The following is a 25928-nucleotide window of genomic DNA, read 5'->3' on the forward strand; positions in this document are numbered from 1 at the left end:
AATATGTTTAAAATTTACTACATGCAATTTAGTTTTTAATATGGTTCTACGTAAATTTATGCAACGGAACAGCGTAACGCACGCTTCTTCGTGACTCCGTGAAGACAGGGGCAAGTAAAAAAGTATTCTAGTAACGTAAAGGTTAGATATTGTAAAAAAATTTTTTTTGTACTATTAAGTAATCAATATAAATGTTTTTTGAACACAGGGTTCCAAACGCAGTTATTTTCCTTTAAAACAACCCTGCTGTATATGATTAATATAAACTATCAACCCCAATTAAACCCCCTTGGAGGTGGAATATCGCAAAATCCGTTTTTAGCGGACGTCTACTAACTATAATCTACCTCCCTGCCAAATTTCACCTTTTTTCATCCTGGATGGATGGACTATCTAGCGGTTTTTGAGTTCTCGTGATGAGTGAGTCAGTGACCTTTCTCTTATATATATATATATTACGATACATTATTCGGATACTTTCTCACCATCTATAGAGCATAGATATTAAATTTCAAGTCTCTTACTTCAAAAACATAAGACTTTCATAGAAACTTCCAAACCCCGTTTTATCCCCTTAAGGGTCGAGTTTCGTGAAATCAGCTCTTAGCGGATGTTTACGCCCTATAAGGAACCTACCTGCCAAATTTCAAGTTTGTAGCTGTTATAGTTTCGGAGATTTCGTGATGAGTGAATCAATCTACCATCTCCCGTTTAAGCCCCAAAAGGGAGTTGCTTTCTAAAGATACATTATTTAGACACCTTTTCATCATCTATAAGGCATACATTTTAAATTTCAAGTCTCTTACTTCAAAAACATGGGACTTTCACACAAACTTCCAACCCTCGTTTTACCCCTTTAAGGGTTGAATTTCGTAAAATCCGTTCTTAGCGGATGTCTACACCCTATAAGGAACCTACCTGCCAAATTTAAGTTTGTAGCTGTTATAGTTTCGGAGATTTCGTGGTGATTGAGTCAACCTACCATTCTCCGTTTTAACCCCAAAAGCTACTTGATTTCTAAAGATACATTATTTGGACACCTTCTCACTATCTATAGAGCATACATTTTTAATTTCAAGTCTCTTACTTCAAAAATATAGGACTTTCATACAAAATTCCAACCCCCGTTTTACCCCCTTAGGGGTCGAATTTCGTAAAATCCGTTATTACAGGATGTTTATGTCCTATAAGGAGACTACCTACCAAATTTCAAGTTTGTAGCTGTTATAGTTTCGGAGATTTCGCGATGAGTGAGTCAGCGTACCATCCCCCGTTTTAACCCCAAAAGGGAGTTGATTTCTAAAGATACATTATTTGAACACCTTCTCACTATCTATAGAGCATACGTTTTAAATTTCAAGTCTCTTACTTCAAAAATATAAGACTTTCATACAAAATTCCAACCCCCCTTTTACCCCCTTAGGGGTCGAGTTTCGTAAAATCCGTTCGTACCGGATGTTTATGTCCTATAAAGAGCCTACCTACCAAATTTCAAGTTTGTAGCTATTATAGTTTCGGAGATTTCACGATGAGTGAGTCAGCCTACCATCCCCCGTTTTAACCCCAAAAGGGAGATAATTTCTAAAGATACATTATTTAGACACCTTTTCACCATCTATAGAGCTTACATTTTAAATTTCAAATCTCTTACTTCAAAAACATAGGACTTTCATACAAACTTCCAACCCCCGTTTTACCCCCTTAGGGGTCGAGTTTCGTAAAATCCGTTCTTAGCGGATGCCTACGTCTTATAAAGAACCTACCTGCCAAATTTCAAGTTTGTAGGTATTATAGTTTCAGAGATTTCGTGATGAGTGAGTGACCTTTCGCTTTTATATATATTATAGACTAGCTGACCCCGCAAACGTTGTTTTGCCATATATTTTGTTAACCCCCTTAATCCCCCCCTTTTAACTTAGTGGTATGAAAAATAAATGATGTCTGTAAAGAACTCACTATAGACGGCGCCACGGTTCGCTTAAACCGAAAATAAAAATCATCATATCAAGAATTTCTCTCTAGCGGGTACATCGTTCCATAGCTTAATTGGCTAGAGCGCCGACACGGTCAGTCGGAGACGCGGGTTCGAATCCCGCTGGAGCGGTCAACTTTTGATATGATATTCAAAAATGTTTAGAATTCCTAATGTGTGGGTACACAAAAATAAAATCGTACATATTAAAAATAGATGTTGTTCGATTCTCAGACCTACCCAATATGCACACAAAATTTCATGAGAATCGGTCAAGCCGTTTCGGAGGAGTTTAACTACAAACACCGCGACACGAGAATTTTATATATAAGTCAATTGTCAATAAATAAATAAAATACTAATTATACAGTTTTTTTTTTGTTTGTGACAGTCACAAAGTGTTAATTGCTCGCTATGTAACAACTTAAATGTATTTTTTTTTATTTTCATTGGACCTTTTTCGTTTTAATTTTACAATATCATAAAATAACTGAGAGTACGGAATGGATAAATGGTTATATAGGTTAGTATAAATAAATGATTGTTGTGTTTCTGTGGTAAGGTGACCAGAGCTCCTGGGGGAGATTCGGGGTAAGGTCGGCAACACGCTTGCAATGCTTCTGGTAATCGCTTACCATCAGGTGAGCCGTACTCTTGTTTGGCGACCTAGTTGTATAAAAAATATTATAAATATTTATCATGTCTTATTTTTATCATAACAGTTGGGATATTTTTTTTATATTATCTCATCTGTTATGCTACGAAAAGAGATACATTTTTTCGATTTTGGAATATTTTTATTTTATTAATCATTTTTTTTTTCTATACCTCCGATATAGTGGTCGGAGCGCGTTTTCTGCTATTTACTCTTTCATTCCAGTTCTCGCTTTCATGCCTCTCGTACTTTCATGCCGCATACTTGTTCTTTCTTTCATTCATCTCTTTCTCACTCGGGGTGGGTTCCCCACTACTGTTTGGCCTACTTTTGCTTGGCTACTTACTATTTTATTAACCGACTTCCAAAAAAGGAGGAGGTTCTCAATTCGACTGTATTTTTTTAAATGTATGTTACATCAGAACTTTTGACTGGGAGGAGCGATTTCGACAAATTTTCTTTTAATCGAAAGGTGATGTGTGTCAATTGGTCCCATTTAAATTTATTTGAGATCTAAAAACTACTTTTCGAGCTATATCTAATAATGCGTTTTTACTTGACACTTTTTTCGTCGACCTACGTTGTATTATACCGCATAACTTTCTACTGGATGTACCGATTTTGATAATTCTTTTATCGTAAGAAAGGAGATATCCTTAGTTTAATAACATGATAAGGAAACCAGGATCTGATGATGGGATCCCAGAAAAATCGAAGAAAACTCTTGAAAATCCGCAATAACTTTTTACTGGGTGTACCGATTTTAATAATTTTTAATTTAATCGAAAGCTGATGTTTGTCGTGTTGTTGTTGTTGTTGCTGTCCTAAGGTACCCTAGTGGTACAAAGGGCCCTCGTGAGACGTCTCCATCCGCTCCTGTCCTGTGTCTCTCGCTCCATGTCCCTCCAACTAAGCCCGGCCGCTCGCAGCTCGGCGTCGATAGTCCGCTGCCACGTGTGCGCCGGCCGGCCCAGTCTCCTGCTCCCGCGCGGCCTCCACGTGAACGCGACCCTGGCGGCGCTGTCCTCTGGTCTTCGGAGGGTGTGTCCTATCCACTTCCACTTCCGCTGAGCAATTTCTTGCTTGATCGGGATTTGGTGGCATCGATTCCAGAGATCCTCGTTGCTGATAGTGTTCGGCCAGAATCTGCGCAGGATGAACCTAAGGCATTTGTCGTGTGGTCACATATAAATTTTATTGAGATCTGATAACTACTTTTTGAGTAATCTTTGATAACGCGTAGTTACTTGACTATTTTTTCCTCGATCCATATAACTTAATTTAATTCTACTCTCAAGCTTTATACAATATACCAAAACTAATTTGCAAAAACTGATGACTTTTTATTAATCGTTGTAGCGTAATATTTTATAGATTGCTTTCGTTAATGAATTGGCTCTCAAATATCATATCATATGTTATATTAATACACTTAGGTTAAGATGTTTGCCTTCCTATTTGTGAAAAATCTCACAATTACTCCACATAAAATGTATATCGCACTGTGAGGATTTATGGGTTAAACTTGAACTGCTAAATACCAATGGTCAAACTGATTATTTGTAAATTTGCACCGTTTATATTCCCCCTCCGGTACAGAAACATATCTTGGAACACTTCATTTTAAATACAAATCATATAATTGATAATCTTAGCTCCTTTTACATAATCGTTCTTGGGGATTTTAACTTGGGTGGTCTGTGTTGGAACTAGACGACTGGCCCTGCACTGACTCCGATAACAACGAATAATTTGTTGAATAACATGATTACTGATTTAATGTCATTAAATGCTCTTACACAGTATAATTGTTGTAAAAATAATCAAAATCGCGTTTTAGACCTAGTAATTAGCTCTCTGGTTATCTCCCAATTGAGCGAAAGCAAGGACCCTTTTTCCGGGATAGAACCATTACACAACAACAACATTGAGTTTTCCGTTAAAATTAACTTTCAGGAAAAGCTCGAATCTTGTATTGGGGCTAGGTTCCGCTTCTACAAAGCTGACTATGACAAAATTACAAGTGCCCTGAATAATATTCTTGGGAGAAGAAATTGTCGAGTTATGATTGCTGTTCTAAGAATTATCATTGCTAAACATGTGCCCAAATCCAAAACACGGTCTAGTAAATATCCGCTATGGTTTTCTGCAGCACTGATAAAAGTCATCAATGAAAAATTTAAATATCGTAAAAATGGCAACCCTCGTGATTTAATTACTTTTAAGTTCCTCAGGGAGCGTTGCGCGAAGCTTTATAATCTAAACTATAAATAATTGTATTTGAATAGCCTGGAAACAACTTTGTCTTCAAACCCTAAACTTTTTTGGAGCTTTATCAAGCGCAAAAAGGGTAAGTCAATTTCCTATCCTGCCACGATGTCCTTACATGGCGAAGTGGCTTCTTCCGGACCTGGACAGATATAATATAATATAAATATAATAACGGTTCGTTATTAAACAGGTTTGTTATTTTTATTGGCGTCCTGTCGTGTTGCCGCATTGGCGCGTTGGCACGTTGGGGTGTTGGCGTGTTGGCATGTTGGCGTGTTGACGTGTTGGCGTATTGGCGTGTTGGCGTATTTGCGTGTTGGCGTGTTGGCGTGTTGGCATGTTGGTGTGTTGGCGCATTGGCGTGTTGGCGTGTTGGCGTATTGGCACATTGGCTTGTTGGCGTGTTGGCGTATTTGCGTATTGGCGTGTTGGCGTGTTGGTGCATTGGCGAATTGGCGTGTTGGCGTGTTGGACTGTTGGCGTGTTGGCGTATTGGCACATTAGCGTGTTGGCGTGTTGACGTGTTGGCGTATTGGCGTGTTGGCGTGTCGGCGTGTTGGCGTATTAGCGTGTTGGCGTGTTGGCGTTTTGACGTGTTGGCATGTTGGCGTATTGGCGTGTTGGCGTATGGGCGTATTGGCGTGTTGGCGTATTGGCGTGTTGGCGTATTGGCACATTGGCGTGTTGGCGTGTTGGACTATTGGAGTGTTGGCGTATTGGCACATTGGCGTGTTGGCGTATTGGCGTGTTGGCGTATTGGCACATTGGTGCGTTGGCACGTTGGCGTATTGGCGTGTTGGCGTGTTGGCATGTTGGCGTGTTGACGTGTTGGCGTATTGGCGTGTTGGCGTATTTGCGTGTTGGCGTGTTGGCGTGTTGGCATGTTGGCGTATTGGCGTGTTGGCGTATTGGCGTATTGGCGTGTTGGCGTATTGGCGTGTTGGCGTATTGGCACATTGGCGTGTTGGCGTGTTGGACTGTTGGCGTGTTGGCGTATTGGCACATTGGCGTATTGGCGTGTTGGCGTGTTGGCGTGTTGGCGCATTGGCGTATTGGCGTATTGGCGTGTTGGCATGTTGGACTGTTGGCGTGTTGGCGTATTGGCGTGTTTAAGTTAAGCGGACAATAAAAAAATGTCGATGTTTCCGATTTTAGTAATTTTCCAATATGCAATGAAACAAAACTAATGAATGAAAACTATTGCTAACGGGCGTCAGATGTAGCCCGGACGACGACCACTGACTACTGCGCTCAGTCAGGCGTTACTCCACTCAGATATTGGCAAATCCTTCAGGGAGCCAAAGTAAAAGAAGAAGAAGATACACATTATATAATTTATATGTGTATGCTGGGTGGCTACGGCACTAAAGAATTTAGCCACCCCCTCTCTTCCCGTGGGTGTCGTAAGAGGCGACTAAGGGATAACAAGGTTCCACAACCACTTTGGAACTTAAGAAGCCGACCGATGGCGGGATAACCATCCAACTGCTGGCTTTGAAATACACAGGCCGAAGACGAGCAGCAGCGTCTTCGGTGCGACAAAGCCAGTACTGCGGTCACCAACCCGCCTGCCCAGCGTGGTGACTATGGGCAAAACACATGAGTTCACGTTATTTTTGGCGTAAACTTGTGGAGGCCTATGTCCAGCAGTGGACTGTATAGGCTGTAATGATGATAATGATGAATTTATATGTAGAAAGCCGGTAGAGATAACTCTAGAAGAAGTCTCTTCCAGCTAACCTGCGGTAGTTGTTTTATTTATTTTTTATTTTATTACTGGACTTTCATTTGGATAAAATATCTGTGTTGTTACGGCAATAAAATATATTGCCGCCCCCTGTCTTCCCGTGGGTGTCGTAAGAGGCGACTAAGAGATAACATAGTTCCACTACCACCTTGGAACTTAAAAAGCCGACCGGTGCCGGGATAACCATCCAACTGCTGGATTTGAAATACACAGGCTGAAGACGGACAGCAGCGTCTTCGGTGCGACAAAGCCAGCCCTGCGCCAATCCGCCTGCCCACCGTGGTGACTATGGCAAACACACATGAGGAGCTTGAACTTGCGGAGGCCTATGTCCAGCAGTAGACTGTATCAAGCTAAAGTGAAGATGATGATGATGATGAACACGGAATCGACTATCTGTTTAAGCGTTATATCAAGTCAGTCAGTTAGTCCACTGCTGGACAAAGGCCTCGCTGAGTTCGCGCAAGACATCCTGGTTTTCCGCCATATAACAATATATTTATATATAATTACTAACTGTGCCCGCGGCTACGCCCGCGTTTAAATCAGAGAGTCATAAAGTTTTCCCGGCAAATTTCCAGTGAAACTCAAAATCTCATCAAAATTGGCTTAGCCGTTCCATAAACGTTCCTCTTGAAGCCCTCTCTCCATTGGTAAAACCGCATGAAAAGCCGTTCAGTAAATTTTGAGGGAATCGATCTCATACGCTTTTGGGGACTTATTGTTATAATACACTAACTGTTGCCCGCGACTACGTTCGCGTGGTTATGAAGATATGCATTACTATCAAGATGTTTAAGCAAATTATTTTTTTATTTCAGTCACTTGAAATGCTTATCACGCTGAGTAATTTTTTAAAAGGCACAATTTAGTATAATTTATTAGTTATTTTTATAAAACCTCTCTATACACCACATTTTTAGTTTTATTTTCAGGCTGCAGTATAAATAACCTAGCAGGCGAACTTATAGCTGCTGTACATGTTTCATACAAATTATCAACCCCAATCAAACGCCCTTAGCAGTGAAATATCAATAAATCCGTTCTAAGCGGACGTTTACTAACTATAATCTACCTCCCTGCTAAATTTCATCTTTGTCCATCCTGGATGGATGGACCATCCAGCGGTTTTTGAGTTCTCGTGATGAGTGAGTTAGTGACCTTTCTCTTTTATATATATAGATTACGATGCATTATTTGGACACCTCCTCATTATCTATAGAACATACATTTTAAATTTCGAGTCTCTTACTTCAAAAACATAGGACTTTCATACAAACTTCCAACCCCCGTTTTATGCCCTTAGGGGTCGAGTTTCGTAAAATCCGTTCTTAGCGGATGTCTACGCCCTATAAGAAACCTACTTGCCAAATTTCAAGTATGTAGGTGTTATAGTTTCGGAGATTTCGTGATGAGTGACTCAACATACCATCCCCCGTTTTAACCCCAAAAGGGAGTTGGTTTTTAAAGATACATTATTTGGACATCTTCTCACCATCTATAGACCATACATTTTAAATTTCAAGTATCATACTTCAAAAACATAGGAGTTTCATACAAACTTCCACCCTGTTTTACTCCCTTAGGGGTCAAGTTTCGTAAAATCCGTTCTTAGCGGGTGTTTACACCCTATATGGAACCTACCTGCCAAATTTTAAGTTTATAGCTGTTATAGTTTCGGAGATTTCGTTATAAGTGAGTCAACCTACCATCCCCCGTTTTAACCCCAAAAGGGAGTTAATTTCTAAATATACATTATTCGAACACCTTCTCATCATCTATAGAGCGTACATTTTAAATTTCAAGTCTTTTACTTCAAAAACATAGGTCTTTCATACAAACTTTCAACCCCCGTTTTACTCTCTTAGGGGTCAAGTTTCGTAAAATCCGCTCTTAGCGGATGTCTATGTCCTATAAGAAGCCTACTTACCAAATTTCAAGTTTGTAGGTGTTATAGTTTCGGAGATTTCGTGATGAGTGACCTTTCGCTTTTTTATACTTATACTAGCTGTGCCCGCGGCTTCGCCCGCGTTGAAATTAGTGTGTCACAAAGTTTTTCCGGCAAACTTCCTGTGAAACTCTCATCAAAATCGGCTTAGCCGTTCCATAAACGTTCCTCTTGAAGCCCTCTCTCCATTGGTGAAACCGCATGAAAATCCGTTCAGTAGATTTTGAGCGAATCGATCACAAACACTTTTGGGAACTTTTTTTTAGAATACACTAACTGTTGCCCGCGACTACGTCCGCGTGGTTATGAAGATATGCATTACTATTAACATGTTTAACGAAAATTATTTTTTTATTTCAGTCACTTGAAATGCTTATCAAACTGCGTAACTTTTTAAAAGGCACAATATAGTATAATTTAATAGTTATTTTTATAAAGCCTCTCTATACATCACATTTTTAGTTTTATTTTTCACGCTGTATACGTTTCATACAAACTATCAACCCCAATTAAACCCCCTTAGCGGTGGAATATCGTAAAATCCGCTCTTAGCGGACATCTGCTAATTATAATCTACCTCCCTGCCAAATTTTATCTTTAACCAACCTGGATGGATAGACCATCCAGCGGTTTTTGAGTTCTCGTGATGAGTGAGTTAGTGACCTTTCTCTTTTATATATACAGATCACGATGCATTGTTTGGACACCTCCTCACCATTTATAGATCATATATTTTAAATTTTAAGTCTCTTACTTCAAAAACATAAGACTTTCATACAAACTTCCGACCCCCGTTTTATCCCCTTAGGGGTCGATTTTCGTAAAATCAGTTCTTAGCGGATGTCTACGCCCTATAAGGACCCTACCTGCCAAATTTCAAGTTTGTAGCTGTTATAGTTTCGGAGGTTTCGTGATGAGTAAGTCAACCTTCCATCCCCCGTTTTAACTCCAAAAGAGATTTGATTTCTAAAGATACATTATTTGGACACCTTCTCATCATCTATAGAGCATAAATTTTAAATTTCAAGTCTCTTACTTCAAAAACATAGGACTTTCATACAAACTTGCAACCCCCATTTAACCCCCTTAGGGATCGAGTTTTGTAAAATCAGTTATTACCGGATGTTTACGTCCTATAAGGAGCCTATCTGCCAAATTTCAAGTTTGTATGTGTTATAGTTTCGGAGATTTCGTGATGAGTGAGTAAATCTACCATCCCCCGTTTTAACCCCAAAGGGGAGTTGATTTCTAAAGATACATTATTTGGACACCTTCTCATCATCTATGAGGCATACATTTTAAATTTCAAGTCTCTTACTTCAAAAACATAGGACTTTCATACAAACTTCCAACCTCCGTTTTACCCCCTTAGGGGTCGAGTTTCGTAAAATTCGTTCTTAGCGGATGTCTACGTCCTATAAGGAGCCTACTTGCCAAATTTCAAGTTCGTATGGTTTATAGTTTCGGAGATTTCGTGATGAGTGACCTTTCGCTTTTATATATGTATATAGAATATAGATATAGATAGATAGATAGATTATAGATAATTGAGTCGAAATGATTCAGTGTGTGTTTTTTCTAACGGTAAATTTTTGATAAAAATTAATTCGTGTTTGGTAAGGAAAAGTGAGGAAATTAGAATGTTTTGACAGTAATTTTGATGTGTATCCTATGTTGGAGATCTGAAAACACACGCAACACAATCACAAACCCTCAGATCACGACAAACATCTGTATGGCTAATGCAAATATTTATCATGTGCGGGAATCGAATTCATGATCGCTAGCGCATCGACAGAGCAATTGTGCTCTAGCCACTGCGGCAGCACGTCGTAAAAATATCGATGATACACGTACGAGCATGGACGTCGACTCAAGGTGAAGCAAACATATTAGGCTAAGCTCAATCTTTATCTGCCACAAGACTATTTTCATTATAGAAGTTCTGATAACTATCAATAAGTGTACCTTTTTGATAAAGTAGGTTTAAATTATACTTATTAATAACAACATTTTTACATGTTGTCATGTAGCAAAATTCATTTCATTCATTAATAACTTATTACTTAGATTTTCCTTTTGTGTGCCAAACTATTCAAATTTTAAATTTTTATACAATTAATGGCTGCCTAGATTAGCATTGTTGATTACCTGAAAATCAAAAATAGGATTAGCGTTATAAGTTTACCTAAAATTTGTTATAAAAATAGTTACCTGCTTATTCCAGAAGTTGCTTTTGTAGAAATTAACCGTTTTAATGTTTTTTTTTAATTGTCTAACTGTCTTTGTTACTCTGTATTCTGTTAAGATATATTAAAAAAAAACAACAATGTCAGGTATTTGGTGTATGTCGTTTTAATTAACGTAAACACAACATCAAAACAAAACTTGTTATTGCGACTGAATGCTATAATAAATTGTTAACATTGATGAACCTTGACTTGAGAAAATTTTCTATCAAAACATGTTTACCATCAAAATCATTAGAGCAATAGTCCCATCTCTATAATTGATTGAATTACTTTGTATGTTACGAACTCGAAGGTCTCCTTTTTGCCATGGGCGTAATTAGAATTAATAATTTTGCCCTATCTTAGAAAGCAAACACAATGGCCTTCTGGCAAAAACGTTTTCTGGTTCTTTATCGCTTTGAAGTGCGCTTTTTTCATACCTATTGTTATATAAAGAAAATTGTTGTAGGTAACGAATGCAAGGAAAGATACGAAAATTCGCACCGTATTTTTTCGTCATATAAAAGCAGCGCAAATTAATCAGCCTCAAAAGTAAAGAAACCGTTTTACCTAGCTGACGCAATGCGGTTTATTTCGCCTTTTATAAAGTTCTTACAGTACAGTACACTGAATTTATCAGTGGCAAACGCTCCGAATCTATTGTGTCGAAAGATGCTAATGCCTTAGCGATGTCGCTATCGCTAACAATTTGATAGACAAGCGTACAAGGATTTGTCGAACGCTCAGTCTATTCTATCATACGCTAAAAAGCGAACGTAGTCTGTGGTTTCATTTTAAAACGTCATTTAAAAATATAAAGTACGTTATGAAAATATTATAGTGTTTTCACTTTTTCGAGTTTTCTTCGAACATCAAACGAAAAAAAAGGTTCAAAGTTTTTCTTTTCAAATCGTTTTAATATCGGCTCTCAATACTGCCATTTTGTAACAGTACTAAGATGTATACATAGGAAAACCTATTATTGGCCTTATTATTGTTAATGTTATGTTAAATTTTTTATATATATATACGAATTGTAATTCTGTTGGTTTTCAAATAAAATAAATAAATAAAAGTATTTGGTAAGTACAATTAAATACTATTTAAAGGTTTTGGATGAAATCTTATCATTTTCATTGTAACTTTTGTCGTTGTACTGCAATTTATCTCTATTCATTATAAAATATACAGTATTCGCATAGGTATAAAATGTATGGACGTTTAAAGTTTGTAAGGTTACTGAGTAGGTAAGTAATTTATTTTTGTTTGGTAATCATGTACATCGCCGCCCGCCGGGAAGAAATTAATGGGGTTGGGGGGGAAAGGGGAGGTGGGAGGTGGGAGGGAGTGTGGGTTCCTCCCCCGGACAACATTTTGTCAGTTGTTAAAGGTCAGTTCTTATCGTATTTTGATCTTGCAGTAAAGATGGTTTTTACGTACATTTGCTCGAAAATAACGTGTGAAAGTCGCAGAACGGAGCATGAGTACACTTCCCGCAGCACCGGAACTAAGGTAGAGTCAGAAATAACAAAAATTTAACCTCCCATAAATTAGTCACCTGTGATGTACATCATAGCCTTTTGTTTTAGTGATGGAAGCAAGGCTGAGAGCAAGTCCAGAACAATTCTCTGTTTTAATAGACTTCATGGAAAGGTACCTATTATTATTAAATTTTTGTGTTACTTAAAACCACTAGGTACGTATACCGTAATATAAACAATAACATCACTAATTCACACAAACACTTAATTATGGTGGACCAATATATATATATATATATATATATATATATATATATATATATATATATATATATATATATATATATATATATATATAATATATATATATATAAAACATAACATTAACATAACATTAACATTAATAAGGCCAATAATAGGTTTTCCTATGTATGCATCTTAGTACTGTTACAAAATGGCAGTATTGAGAGTCAGAAATAACAAAAATTTAACCTCCCATAAATTAGTCACCTGTGATGTACATCATAGCCTTTTGTTTTAGTGATGGAAGCAAGGCTGAGAGCAAGTCCAGAACAATTCTCTGTTTTAATAGACTTCATGGAAAGGTACCTATTATTATTACATTTTTGTGTTACTTAAAACCACTAGGTACGTATACCGTAATATAAACAATAACATCACTAATTCACACAAACACTTAATTATGGTGGACCAATATATATATATATATATATATATATATTTTTTTTTTTTTTTTTTTGGTGTATGTGTGTGTATGTAAGTATGCATGTGTATGTATTATATATGTATAATTTTATATTCTATTGTAATTTATTTCTAATTTCTATAACAACAATTTGTATACTTCCTAACCGCTTTTCTATCCCCTGTCCTGTACCCAAAGGTTGTCTGGAAGATATCACTCTTGTAGCGATAAGACCGCCTTTGTACATATTCCTCTAATTGTACTACTTTTGTTTGTATCTTTTAATGGTGTGCAATAAAGAATATTATTATTATCATTATTATTATTACTATTTTTTGCTTTAGACATGGAGATCTGTCAAGACCCCAGTCAGGTCTTCAAGGACGGCTTAAGTGTGATCAGCTGTGGCAGCAACTAGCAGATATATTAAATTCCCTTGGAGGTGGTGTTAAAAAATCATCATATAAATGGAAAAAAGTAATTACCTATGTAATAATAACCTTTAATAATTATTACCTTTTTCTATTTTAAGTTCTTTACATACTTATTATCATATAAACTGCTTTTAAATAACTATATTTATTTAGGTATGGGCTGACTGGAAAACCAAAACAAAAAAAAAGTATTTAAGCTTAAGGCTTCAAGCAAGTCGCACTGGTGGTGGTCCAAGCAAGAAAATAAATTTGACTGCCTTAGAAGAAAGGGTGGTGGCAGTTATTAAGGTTTCTACGGTGGTTGGTCAAGCTGGCGTTCAAGAGCAAGGCTTTCAAGTTAGTTTAAACCCTTCCGTATTTACTAGCTGTTTCTAAGTTTCTACACCAGAATGTCTATAACATAACCTATTACCTTGGTACTATCTAAATTTAATTTGTTTAAAATTAATATCTTTTTTTAGCCTGAAAGTGCTATAGACCACACACTTGATATTTTGTTGGAGGACCACAATAGCCAGAATAGTAAGTTAACCTTTAATTATGCAATCTTTAGTTAAAATAAAATGTACATAATATTTATACTTAATTAATAGGTAGGTAGTAAGGTTGTTGTTGCCTGCTGTGGCTCTACCCGTGCGTTGTTATGAGCAGACTGCTAAAAATATGTAGCATATGTCCATCGCCACAGTTTAAACTATTAGTACTGAAACTCTTTTTACTACTTGGAAATAAATAAAATATAATCTATTACTTTTTAGTTGCAATGCCTATACATGCTTCGCAGCTACATCTTAAAATTAAGCAAGAGCTACGTGACAAAATCGAAGAAAATATGTTAAATACCAACAATGATGAGATGTTAGTAACTAATTCTTATCCACAATCTATGTCATTACAGTCAACTTCTCCAAGACCATCTTTACCCACTTCCTCACCCTCTCCGTCTCCCCACCCCTTGCCATCCCCTCAACCAATGACTTCCAAAGAATTGTGTTATTGTCAGACAACTAATAAAAGATTTCAAGAAGATGCTGATGAATCCTTTCCTGAATGTTCCATAGCTAAAAACAGTAAAGTAGAAGAATATAATGCTAAAAAAGAAGCTAACAAAATGTTTTTATTAAGTTTAGTTCCGGAAATGAATGAAATGTCTCCGAGTCAAATAAGGAAGTTCAAGAAAAAAGTCATAGATACGATAAATGATATATTAGAAAATACAACCACCTAAGTAGCGAAGCTACGTAATCGGAAAACAGTTAACAATTAAAAGTCAACAAAAATAAAAGTGAGTTTTCGTACGAAATACAATAATTTATGTTGTATAAATGTAAATAAACATGAGAGAATTTGATGTTATAAGATGATATAAAATTAATAAAAAAAATATATTTGAAATCTCGACTTCAAAGTTCATTGATGCACTTGTTGCATGCCTCATCAATTTCGAGGTCTAAAAAGAAATTGTAAATTAAAGTATAGTTAGTTAATCCATAATATCGTTTGTCTTACATATTTTATGCTTTTATAATGACAATAATTTGAAATCTTTGTAAAACATGACACAGGTGGTTTTTTGGTTATAACAACTGCGTCGGCAACAAGCATACGGCTCACCTGATGGTAAGTGATTACCGTAGCTCAAACACGCCAGTAATACCAAAAGCATTGCAAGCGCGTTGCTGACCCTATTCCCAATCCCCCCCAAGGTCTCTGGTCACCTTTCTCACCAATACTGCTTTAAAGTAGTATTATGTATATATGTATATATTAATCATCTTCTGTAAGGTCGAGGTACTTCCGCAATCAAGCTGTTCCCTCCATATTTGACCAGGATAATTTCCTGCTGTGCCCAATCGTGCAGTTAAAACATTTTTAATAGTAAAAGACAGAGTTATAAAATAAATAAATTTCTAAAATAAAAGTAGCCTTAGTTGCTCCTTAGTACACCAGTTATCCACAAGTAAAAGTCCCGTCGAAATCGGTCCAGTTGTTTCAGAGATTAGCTGGAACAAACAGTCAGACAAAAATGGTTAAAAAGCATATTTTGGTATATTTATTATGTACCATGCTTACATCCATATCATCATCATCATCATTACAACCTATACAGTCCACTGCTGGACATAGGCCTCCACAAGTTCGCGCCAAAAATGCGTGAACTCATGTGTGTTGCCCATAGTCACCACGCTGGGCAGGCGGGTTGGTGACCGCGGTATGGTGACATCCATATGCATTAAGTAAAAAGCGGTTATTTTAATATTACAAACAGACACATCAATTTCTTTTATTTGTATAGATGTATAGTCTGGCTAACGAAAGTAGAAACTCGATTTTTTGCATACTTTTTAAATGACAACACTGTGGGGTCTGTAGGGTCCCACCATCGGGTATATTACCTCTTTAATTGGGGAATATCTAGCGGAGACCTACTAAGATTTAAATATAAATAATATTAAAACCAATTCAAAACTTTAATTAATCCAACTACTACGTCTGAAAACACAATTTGAATTTAGGACAATATAAATCTCGGAAACATAAATCTTGTTACAAATATTGACAAATTTTGGCGATTTTAACAGAGATTGGGAAGAATCGGAATTAGAGTATGGTAATACTTAAAAAAAAAAACAAATAAACAAGATGTCGTGTCTTTGAAGTTGCCAGGGTGTGTTTTTTTTAATATGCCACGTTTTTTCAGTATCTACTTTCATTAGCTAGACTGTATTGATAAAGACCTTAACACTACAAAACATCTAAACGGGCCAGAAATGTTAGTGAAATAGTCATTATTTATTTAAAGGTATGCAATGCAGTTTATTTAGGAATGATCACTATGAAAATGCTCATAATAAACAAGATATAAGAAACTGGTTTTTGCAAGTTAACCTATTATCATATAATTTTTCTTCTTGTTTTTTAATTGCGACTCTGCGTTTTCCTGAAGTGTATCCTAGGCGACACAGTGTCTGTCTGACACTGTCTAAATCGTTTGCAATAGACGGACTAAGGCCAATGATGATGATTTTTAATTGTAGCTGGCTATAGTCCCTCAAATAAATACAAATTAACATGTTTATTTTCTATACTTACCATAATATCCGGGTAAACGTTTGAGCTAGGTGTTATAACGACCATTTTGCATACACCACGAGGCGAGCACATGCCTACTGTGTTCATTGAAACGCAAACTTCTCCAGGAGGCCAAGCTCTTATCTGAACATACCGACATGTGGTATTCAGACAGAGACTCAATGTTAAGTTAGCTGAAAGTGATAACCTGATAACAATCAAACCTATAAATAATATCAATACGTGGTATCATGTCATTAGCTTTTTAGCTTTTTCTTCTGCATTAGTTATAGTTTGGTATTAGGCTGTAAGCTATCCAATAAAATCGATCATAATCTTGATTTTTTTCTAAGCTCTTTGATTACATTCATTTTTAACTGACTTCGAAAAAAGAGGAGGTTACTCGATTCGACCGTGTATATGTGGGATCGTGGATCAACCGATTTTGCTAATTCTTTTTTTTTGTTGGAAAGGAGATATCTCAAGTGTAGTACCATGATAAGGAAACCAGGATCTGATGATGGGATCCCAGAAAAATCGAGCCCTACGGAAAAAATCTCGTAAAACATGGCCAAATGCAGACCAACTTCTTATGGTTATGAGAGTCTATGAGATTTGATAGATTCTTATAACTCGGTATGAAAATTTGGTCTGCATTTGTCCATGTTTTATGAGATTTTTTTCCATAGGGAGGGAAACCCTCGAAAATCATACTGACGACTAATGCGTTTGTTGATTTCTTCGTCTACTTACGTTGTATTACTTGTCGATGTAATTGAAGTCAATTTTTTTCGTTTGCAAGCAAACACAATTATTATAGCATGAAATTATGGACGACAAGTTTTAACCAGAAAGTTTGAGCGTGGATATAATAACAATACTATATACCTTCGCAGTTTCAAGTAGTATGAAAGTTTGTTAAGAGTTTCCTTTATTAGTTTAGTCTTCTACGCAAATTCTCCAATGTGTGAAGACAATGATATTTTGATGAGGTTCTTTCTTAGTATATTACTTTGAAAAAATGTTTAAGAAAAGCATATAAAAAATACTTACGCCCATTATAATCTTTGTCTGGCCATGTAGTTGGTAATTGACTAGAATGTAAAAACTCTTTGGCCGCAAACTCAACGCCAACACAACGACTTTTGGCATTACTACTTGCTTTTACTATGCAACATATTCCACACATTTTTTTCTTGCTTAACATGCCACCCTGTAGGTGATTTAATATTTTTATCTTTTTTTTAATCTCTATTTTTTTTTTTTTTTAATCTCTGTTTATTCATACACAGAATATGTCACCCTCATAGGGGCTTATATTAAACTTATCTACGCTTTATTACTAGTTTGTACAAGTTATACATCATTACAGCCTCTGCTGACAATGGATTGCTCAAAATCACATTACACAGGCCCAACTCGAACAAGTTAATATTATATTTAATATAAAAATCCCACCTCTCCGACTCAACGCAAACACATTCGATCAGGACATGGTACAAGTCTTCAATTACATCACATTCTAAACATTTTGGATTTTTATCTTATACTATATTAGGGTGGCTAACAAGTTTACTGTCCTACTGATAGTAAACTTCTTAGAAAACCATAGAATATTATACAGTACAATATTTTTAACAAATCCAGATTGAATGGTTTCATTCACCTCAAAACATTTAAGGTTACGTTGGAAAATTGTGATTATATTTATACTCATTAACCTAGTTGTTAACGCCTTGCAAGTGTGTGTCATACACACATTTGCATACGTCGACCGATTCATCGGACGCACCCGCTGCGGCGACCCGCTCACTTCTTTCTCGTTGACGATTGTACAAACACACGTCTATATATCTTATTTATACTTGCTCATTAAATTGTATTACTGTTGATATTGAGTTTAAATACTATCACAAGCGAGCGACCAATTCCATACACTAGTAGGATAAATAATCGAAACCTATATAGCCGGAACCCGGAGCTCCTGGGTATACACTTTGCGGAGAGCGAGGGTAGGCTCGTGCAATTTTTAACGTCTATTGGCTACGACAATAACTGCTTAACTTTATCTGGATAGTATGTTTGCCAACTTAGTGGTATGAAAATATGTACTTAAATATATTCTTACTGGTCCAGTCTTTCCACAGCTGCATTCTCTAAGACCCAAGATGGCGCACTCAGCGGAATGGCAAGTTCCGTCTTCTAGACATCGCCCTCCCACGCCACAACGACATTCCGATGTCAAGTTTGGACAAGTGCATTGTCTTTCTTGCTCTGCACACTCCTATATGTTAATAAGTATACAGTCCATTTTTTACTATATTATACAAGTCCTCAAAATGTATTGGTTTAAAATCGGGCTTCAAGGTACAAAGACTTATTATAATTATTGATTTATGAATTGTTCAAAATGCTCTAATCAGCATCTTTCGTATTGCTGTAACAACACTGCTTTGATTAAGGAATTCACAACTTATTTCCTCTCTTTTTTATTCATTTGAACAGAAAATACACAACGAATTAAATTACACTAATTAATTACCGTTTTTTGTTCTCACTGCTGTTTTTTAATGTCAGCACGCGTAGCAATAAAATTATTTGTAGTGTTATATTAATACTTACAATGCCACTCTTAGTCAGATTGGCATATTCACAATTTGCATTACAACAGAGCCCCTGCGATGGATGACACATAGCTGTAGGAGCAACGGAGCAACCTCCTTTGTGTAAAGCTCTGTAATGCAAAATTTTTGATAGTTTAAATTACAATTATCGTTATATATATACTAGTGACCCGCCCTGGCTTCGCACGGTTGCAAAAACATCGCTCCACCTCTACTATAGTATGCATGTATTATACATATAAACCTTCCTCTGGAATCTCTCTATTTACTAAAGAACGCTTCAGCTTGTAATATCCCACTACGGGCATAGGCCTTTTTTCCCACGTAGGAGAAGGATCAGAGCTAAATCCACAACGCTGCTCCAATGCGGGTTGTCGGATATATGCGGCGGTTGGCGGACGCCGCGTTGGCGCAACGGTAACAGCCATGGATTTTACCTGTTGCGCTGGCGATTGCGGGTTCGATCCCCGCACATAACAAACGTTTGCCGTGGTCTGGGTGTTTGTGCAGTCCTTGTGGGTCTCCCCACTGTGCGTTGGAGAGCACGTTAAGCCGTCGGTCCCGGTTGTTATCATGTACACCTGGTAGCGATCGTTACTCATTTACTAAAGAAAACCGCATCAAAATCTGTTGCGTAGTTTTAAAGATCTCATACAGACAGCGGGAAGCGACTTTGTGATATATACCAACTGTAGTATTGACCGAATATTAATTATTATTGGTCAAAAATCGATATACCTTTGCTAGCTTTACTTTCGAAATTGAAAAAAAAGGACTTTTGATACACATTTTTAAAACTAACCTATCTTCAGATGCAAGAGCACCTCCTGCACGTGGGGTACAACACGGATCTCTAAATATGCAGTGAGAGGGGAGACCGCAATCGCAAGCCTCTCCTTTTTCTACAATACCTTAAGATTTCATACAAAAAGTATACAATATAGAAATATACAAGAGTCTGCTATTAGTTGGTTTTAGTACATATTTTCTATTTTTTATCAAATCAAAACAAAAAGAAATATTACCATTGCCACAAAAAGGCTTATCCACTTCCAACAAGCAGTAGCTCATACTACTCAAAGTAGCTGATATGAGTCGTTTGCTGCAAAGAGAGAACTCGAAGTGGTGGCTGTTGGAAGGTGATGATTGTGAACCCATAAGGTAGCCCTGGCACTCGCGATTAGGAAAGTGGTCGTCATGATGAGCACCGAAACTGTGACCTTGGATAAAAGTCAAATTAGATAAATTATTTTTTTCAGTCAAATAGTTTAGTTATAATATCACGAACACTAAAAATGTTCGAAAACCGTACAAGTTCTACAATTGGGTCTATTAGGTTTTCATATATTTTTAACTATTAGCTGTGCCCGCGACTTTATCCGCGTGGAATTTAACAAAAAAGTAATTGTTCAGTTCGCAGAGTTATAAAATAAATCTAAAATAAAACTAGCTTTAGTTACTCCTAATTACATGAGCTGTCTACCAGTGAAAGTCCCATCAAAATAGGTCCAGCCGTTTCAGAGATTAGTCGGAACAAACAGACTGACAGACAGACCGACAGACAGAAAAAAACTTGGGGTAAGCCCCGTGTTTTGTTTTCTTCAGTTCTATTCGATTTTCTTCTTTTCTTTTTTCTAAGAAAATCGATTCAAAATCGAATAGAAAATACATTATAAAATAAAACATCGAATAGAAAAGAAAAGAATCGAATAGGATCGAATAGAATCAAATAGAATCGAATAAAATCAAATAGAATCGAATAGATTAGAATAGAATCGAATAGAGTCGATTAGAATCGAACAGAATAGAACGAAACAGAACGGAACGGAATGGAACCGAACGGGTCGGAACGGGACGGAACGAGTCGTAACGGGGCAGAACGGGACGGAATGGAACAGAACGGAGCAGAACGGAATAGCACAGAGTTATAAAATAAATAAATTTCTTAAATAAAAGTAGCTAACTTTAGCATCAGCTATGTACCTGTGAAAGTCCCATCAAAATCGGTTCAGATTAGCCGGAATAAACAGACAGACAGACATACATGCAAAAATTGTAAAAAATGTTAATTTGGTATATGTACTGTACGTATATTTTACTAAATACATATGGATATGCGGTTATTTTAATATTACAAACAGGCATTCCAATTTTATTTATTTGAGTAGATATTTATATCCATGACCTTCTTTTTTTATTATAGGTATATGTGATAATGTATAAAACACTGATCACCATTCATTATTATTTTTTTAATTTGAGAATAAAAAAGTAAATTATGACAACTTACAACTTATAGATTAGTCTAAATCGGTCAAAATGACCGGCTGGTATTAATAGGTATACGAGTATAACAACCGTTAGTAATTATAGTGTAAAAATACCAAAAAAACTACGGTATAATATGGTGTTTGTTTTATATCAGAGACAAACCTACGAGAGAGTATCGGAAATACCTATTTCATGTGCCAAAGTTAAAGCAGATATTCTCTCAGGAACTCGTTCGTTAGCGTTAAGCGTAGCATGTGCTAGTGCAAGAGTATTGAAAGATCTGCCGTACGCACGTCTGTCACATAGACCTCCGGCAGCTCCGCCCATACCACTACCAAGAGAGGTAAAACTGGAATTGGTATTTCAGAAGAGCAATGATAAGATTAAAAGAGAAATAAGGTGGTTAAAAAAAATTACTTGAACAATTCAAACAAGCACTGAGGCCTAGTGGATACAATTCGGTAATTGCTATTAACGTCACATGTTTTAATTAGTATTAGAATTTATACTAGCGTTCGTCGTGTTCCATTGCTTGCTTCAGAAGAACATCTGATAAAAGTATTTCTGCTAACCCACAGTGGAAAAGCGTGTATTAGTTATTTAAATTCTAACTGATAAATGTTCAATCATTTAAGTAATCTTTGTAAAACAGCACCAAAATATTTATAGGTTTTAAGAGTAAAATTGTAAACTTTAGGGTTTATTAACAGGATTGAACCAGGGATATGTACAACAAAAATAAGATAAAACATGTAATATTAAAATTTTTTTTAAAAATTATTTTATTAATTTTAGGGACTTTGTCGTACATGGATATGCCAGTCCCATTGTAACTATTACAAAAAAATCGCAACACGCACAAAAAACTTTAACAAAAATACTACTCAATTACTAAAATCTAGTTATATAAAGGGATAATTTATAAAAATCAAAAATCACTCTAGCAGATTCTGATAAAGGACCCGATAGAATACTTTGCACGGCCCCAACATCGAATGTAATAATAATAATTAATTAATAAATAAGCATATTTAGCAGAAAATTATATTTCTTTATTTAATCACCTCAATCCAAGTGTCCTATTATGAAAAGCATGACCAGAGAAAGCGACTCCAAGACAGACTTCGGAAAGTCGCCTCAATCTTGCGAAACGCATTAGGTAATTTCTACCGTCTACCGCTCGTTCTTTCCCTAAGTCTCCGAAGACCCGATTATTAGTCTCTTCGGAAGTAAGGACCAAAATGTATTTAACAGAGAAACCTAAAGAAATATGTGTTAATATAGTTTTCCTAACAACGTATGAATAAAATTTATAATTCAGAGTAATTATATTTAAATGCCTTTAAGTATACCAATATTATCTGGTGTACCATCTTCATTGAAGTCAGCATTTCTGAATATAATATCAGCTTGTGTAACAGCATGCATCATTCTTCGGACGACTTGATTAAGGCTAGAGTTTGCATCCTGAAATGGTACAGACTACAAATAAAATAACATTCCATATAAAAACAAGGCAGTAAAAGGATACTTGTGGGTTTTGCTTTTCATAGTCAGTTGTGTCATTGATTTTGTTTTTTGACTGTATAAATATTATTAATTAATTTAATATATCTATTCTAATATCCCGATTCTCCGTGATATTTGGCCCGGTGTTTGAGGATGCCTATGATCTGTGGAGTGCTATAGGCTAAAGCGAATGTGATGTAGTTATCTATCTAAAATAGTTTAAAGAAATTTTCCAAAAATATAGTAAATACTCCTATTATAATAAAAATGAGAATATAAATAGATATCGATAATTTATGTACTTTTTCAAAGAACTCTTTATCAGCTAGCAGCAGTAGATCGCAGATGCGAGCACGCGCGACACCTGGCTCGCGCCGACGTTCCTCGATGCGAAACGGGAAGTAGGGAAACTGGTAAAAACCTGCACCTAACTGGAGAAATGATTGAAACTTGAAATTTCACGGTCACTATGAACACTTTTGATTCTACGGTAATAAATAAATACCATGGTGTCTGTAAAGTCACTGAAATATCGGAAGTTTCAAAACGGTAATGTCGGTAAGTCCTATAGAATTAAATTTTCCATTACTATAATGCAATTTATACGCAATACGATTACAAACATCCCGCAGTGGTGGATTATGATTGGACCGTTTTCCTATCTGGAGAAAGACCCTATGCGCAACAGTCGGATATTACAGGCTGAATCAATAAAAAACCGGACAAAATTATATTAGGTTCATTATCATCACCTTTTGAAACGGTTAAATTTCAACTGTAACTTCAGTGTAGGCCGTGACTCAACATTTCATTAATTATTTTTCAAATGAAAACAAAATCATTTATATTATATTAGACTTCTTCACCTGATCACCTGGGCATTATCTCGGCGTGGTCGCTGGGGTGCAGCCATGTTATCATTTTCCAGTATACCAAAAAATTTATTCGGATCATCTATTCCGTACGGATCAGCGTAGAGAGTTCGGTTACCTTAAGTAAAATAAAAGTTACACCATTGACATTAATTGTAATTATAAATTAATGCTTGTAGTTTTTATCATACAAATTCTTTAACTACGTTAAATCAATCTTTATTCAATTACATGAATGTTTCACACATATATTACACTCGTTATCTTTCTATTATAGTCGTAGAACGTAGATACTCACTTCAGCCTATCGCAGTCCACTGCTGGACATGGGCCTCCACAAGTCCGCACCAAAAATGGCGCGAACTGATGTGTTTTGCCCATAATCACCACGCTGGGCAGGCGGGTTGGTGACCACAGGGCTGGTTTTGTCGCACGCTGCTGCTCGTCTTCGACCTGTGTATTTCAAAGCCAGCAGCTGGATAGTTATTACACCATCGGTCGGCTTTTTAAGTTCCAAGGTGGTAGTGGAACTGTGTTATCCCTTAGTCGCCTTTTACAACACCCACGGGAAGAGAGGGCTATATTCTTTACTGCCGTAGATAGTTGTAGTTTCAGACCTATTTATTTAACAACTAAACTACCGGTGAGCTAATCAAAATACGGATGTTTAAATTTATTGAATTATTAATTCGAAAATTTGTTTTAGTCAGAAAAATAATAAGAAAGAAAACGGCTAGAATTCTAAATAACGACCAACACTATTCATCTTAATCTTTGCATTAATAATAATTAATAAGTGTTACCTAAATGTAGTACACCATAAAAATTATGATCATCGCCAATGTAGCCTTCAGCTGATCCGGATGATGGATCCTCAACTGGGAATCCGTACGCCATAGTGACATCTGCTAAAGGAAACTGATTTCCAATGAAATCGTCATTTAAATCAGGATTTAGAAGTAGTGACCATGAGCGAGACGCCAAGGGTGAAGAACCTATAATTGCAAAAAAAAAATACATAAAAATCGTTGAAATCAATAACTAATAATAAATTTGAAGCAATAAATTTCATTGCGCTTTGCATAGCGTAGAAGTTTTTTTAATTTTGTATGGTAGTCATTAGGTTAGGTCAAGTAGGTTACGATAGTTTGTTTTAGATACAAGTAATCTCGAATGTCTAAAACAAGACGGAAATAATGTTACGTAATATTCCCCCTTCGACTAGGGCTTAGATTAAGAACCGTCAATTTGGAGTTAGGTTAAGGGGTTTGTAGATAGGTTAAGGTTATTGTTTTTTTTTGTAACGTATTTATGTCAATTAACGGTCTAATTTGGAAGTTGGATAGGTTAGGGTTATTTTTTTTTTGGAACGAAATTATGTCGATAAACGGTCAAATTTTGAGCTTAGATAATTCGACGGTTCTTAATCTAAAGTCTTACCTTCCCTTCCTATGCCTAGCAATGGAATGTTTCCAGCTGAATGAAAATCAAAACAATCATTATATATTATTAATAATGAAACTCGAGGGACTAATGTAACACGTTATGTTTTATAACATTCCATAAGTACCTATAGCCTGCAGCTTTAAACATAGCAAATGCCTTTCCTTCCCAAACTTTGCGTTTAAAACTTGATAACCATAGGAACTGCACATCTTATCCGCTCTTTGCATCTTAATCTGGAGGTCTGAAGTCCTTACCAGACATGGACCAATGCATAATAACAGTAACAAGAACATTATTACATTTTATGTAAGATCTCCTAATTAGACTCAGTTTTACTGATTGCTTTTATGTGCTCGTTTGTGACATATTCACAGAAATATTTAAACAAAAAATGAATCTTCTACTTTGACGCGCAATATATCAGACAAAATAAATGTCAATTTATTTCATAATTTTTTTAGTCATCTTTGATGGAAATGTAAATATGTGTACATAAGAAGTTTCGTGCATATCATCTTATACCTATTAACTAAATATTTAATTTCTTGTCTTTCTTTTGTTTATTTATTTTAATACTACTTTTTGTTTAATTTTATTTCTGTACTATTGTTTTTTTTTTCCTTTTTTACTACATAAAAATGTTTGATTATATGTATGCAAGAAGTAATCTTCTTATAATATAAAAATGA

General features: G+C 36.1%; 2 protein-coding genes across 2 annotated transcripts; one reads left to right on the forward strand and one right to left on the reverse strand.

Moving 5' to 3' along the window:
• Positions 1-12804: 12804 nt before the first annotated feature.
• LOC123665575 lies at positions 12805-15005 on the forward strand. Its single transcript, XM_045599863.1, has 5 exons — positions 12805-12910; positions 13356-13488; positions 13599-13781; positions 13907-13967; positions 14204-15005. Exons 1-5 carry the CDS (start codon positions 12849-12851, stop codon positions 14671-14673), a joined length of 909 nt encoding a protein of 302 aa, XP_045455819.1. The 5' UTR covers positions 12805-12848; the 3' UTR covers positions 14674-15005.
• Positions 14637-25466, reverse strand: LOC123665337 (disintegrin and metalloproteinase domain-containing protein 10-like). The gene is made up of 14 exons (XM_045599650.1): positions 25364-25466; positions 24597-24788; positions 23796-23911; positions 23224-23331; positions 22765-22879; positions 22477-22672; positions 21598-21761; positions 20167-20361; positions 19944-20052; positions 19140-19251; positions 18646-18801; positions 17571-17730; positions 16539-16711; positions 14637-14895 (listed from the first exon to the last, which is right to left on the reverse strand). Exons 1-14 carry the CDS (start codon positions 25464-25466, stop codon positions 14758-14760), a joined length of 2037 nt encoding a protein of 678 aa, XP_045455606.1. The 3' UTR covers positions 14637-14757.
• Between the last annotated feature and the right edge of the window lie 462 nt (positions 25467-25928).

Source organism: Melitaea cinxia, chromosome 24, assembly GCF_905220565.1.
Source record: "Melitaea cinxia chromosome 24, ilMelCinx1.1, whole genome shotgun sequence".
Classification (NCBI taxonomy): Eukaryota; Metazoa; Arthropoda; class Insecta; order Lepidoptera; family Nymphalidae; genus Melitaea; species Melitaea cinxia.

Excerpts from the sequence above, each read along its gene's own strand:
- LOC123665575 (XM_045599863.1), top strand. The coding sequence starts at position 12,849 with ATGGAAGCAAGGCTGAGAGCAAGTCCAGAACAATTCTCTGTTTTAATA. Across the intron at positions 12,911-13,355 it reads TTAATAGACTTCATGGAAAG|ACATGGAGATCTGTCAAGAC; the intron begins GTACCTATTATT and ends TTTTTGCTTTAG. Across the intron at positions 13,968-14,203 it reads GGACCACAATAGCCAGAATA|TTGCAATGCCTATACATGCT; the intron begins GTAAGTTAACCT and ends ATTACTTTTTAG.
- LOC123665337 (XM_045599650.1), bottom strand. The coding sequence starts at position 25,466 with ATGCAAAGAGCGGATAAGATGTGCAGTTCCTATGGTTATCAAGTTTTA. Across the intron at positions 23,332-23,795 it reads CACGCCGAGATAATGCCCAG|TTTCCCTACTTCCCGTTTCG; the intron begins GTGATCAGGTGA and ends GGTTTTTACCAG. Across the intron at positions 19,252-19,943 it reads GCTCTTGCATCTGAAGATAG|AGCTTTACACAAAGGAGGTT; the intron begins GTTAGTTTTAAA and ends TTTGCATTACAG.